This window comes from Rutidosis leptorrhynchoides, chromosome 11 (genome assembly GCF_046630445.1).
Source record: "Rutidosis leptorrhynchoides isolate AG116_Rl617_1_P2 chromosome 11, CSIRO_AGI_Rlap_v1, whole genome shotgun sequence".
NCBI lineage: Eukaryota > Viridiplantae > Streptophyta > Magnoliopsida > Asterales > Asteraceae > Rutidosis > Rutidosis leptorrhynchoides.
In genome coordinates, this window is record NC_092343.1 from 239697419 (window position 1) to 239698998 (window position 1580).

General features: G+C 36.4%; 1 protein-coding gene across 1 annotated transcript; it reads right to left on the reverse strand.

Annotated features, from left to right (window-relative positions):
• Window positions 1–425: 425 nt before the first annotated feature.
• LOC139875486 (uncharacterized) lies at window positions 426–1185 on the reverse strand. Its single transcript, XM_071862822.1, has 2 exons — window positions 1114–1185; window positions 426–986 (listed from the first exon to the last, which is right to left on the reverse strand). Exons 1-2 carry the CDS (start codon window positions 1183–1185, stop codon window positions 426–428), a joined length of 633 nt encoding a protein of 210 aa, XP_071718923.1.
• Between the last annotated feature and the right edge of the window lie 395 nt (window positions 1186–1580).

A 1580-nucleotide genomic window follows, 5' to 3' on the forward strand; every position in this document is an offset into this window, starting at 1 on the left:
TTTACTATTGTGCACATAACAAACAATTACTTTATGCGAAACAACCTGTATGCACGTGCTATTCTGCACATTATGAATCTTCTAAGTCCGCCGAAACGATCCTTAGGTAAAAACTTGTGTTTATTGCGAAGCATCCAAGTATGGCTAGATCTAATACTTTGGGCAAAAGTTAGCAAACTGATTTCCTTTCGCATACACTCTAAACTATTTTTATTAACTACCAAGTGGTCTTTACCATCACTTGTTTACTTTCATTTATGGTGTTGTATTAAACGCATTATACTTACAAACTACGCATAAACACACAATTGCTGCTATGAACAGAAACTTGAGCTTTATTCATTTCACATAATAGTGCAAACTTATTTGCTATGCATTAACATGAATCCCTAGAATGCGCATAGAATTTCGCACATTTCTTTTGATTACACGCAATATCTTTTCAACAAAGTAGCATGCCACGCGTTAGGTACATTACGCCCTTCAATGTCCTGGAGTTTATAAGAGCCTACCGCATTAATTCTCACTATTTGGTATGGACCTTCCCAATTGGGTCCCAACTTCCCTTGTTTTTCAGCACGACTTGCTTCATTATTCCGCAAAACCCATTCTCCTACATCAAAGGCTAACGCGTGTATTTTCTTGTTGTAATACTTAGCAATTTGTTGCTTATTATTTTCTTCACGTATTGCGGCCATAAGCCTGCGTTCTTCAATGAAATTTAGGTTTTCACAAATGCCATTTGCATTCGCAATTTCATCAAAATTAGCAACTCTATGCGTCTCAACAAAGACTTCCACGGGGATCATTGCTTCTGAACCATATACTAGGCTAAAAGGTGTTTCGCTCGTACTTTTCTTGAAAGTAGTGCGATGAGCCCATAGTACATTTGAAAGTTCATCAACCCATCCATTCCACTTTTCATTCAAACGCTTTTTAATACCGCTGACAATGTCGCGATTAGTGACCTCACACAACCCATTTGCCTATGGATGTGCCACTGATGTAAAATTTTGAATTATATTCAATTCCGTACACCAACTTAAAAATGGATCTTTTGCAATCTGCGCTCCATTATCACTTACAAGCTCCCGCGGAATACCAAATCTGCACACAATGTATTCCCATACAAAATTCCGCACTTGCACGCCAGTGATTGTGCGTAAGGCTTTTGCTTCCACCCATTTAGTGAAATTGTAACATCCCGTTTTTCCCATACATATTTAAAGGTACATACTTAATCGTAGTACGTTTATAACTCGTTAGTTTATGTGTGAATGTATATGTATACGTATAGATACAAATATATATATATATATATATATATATATATATATATATATATATATATATATATATATATATATATATATATATATATACTTAAGAATGCATGCTTGTGGAAGTTTATACATGGGTTTTTATTGTGCTAAGTCATGTGAGACGTAAATGTGAAGTTTAGACATATGTAGGAAGCGAGGACGGGGCGTACAAGCCAAATATTTAATCGTTAAATTTTGTTATCGAGAAAACGATCAGGCACAGGCCTTTGCCGCGCCGCGGAAGTCCTAGTCGCACCG

Excerpts from the sequence above, each read along its gene's own strand:
- LOC139875486 (XM_071862822.1), bottom strand. The coding sequence starts at position 1,185 with ATGGGTGGAAGCAAAAGCCTTACGCACAATCACTGGCGTGCAAGTGCG. Across the intron at positions 987-1,113 it reads TTTGTATGGGAATACATTGT|GCAAATGGGTTGTGTGAGGT; the intron begins GTGCAGATTTGG and ends GCACATCCATAG.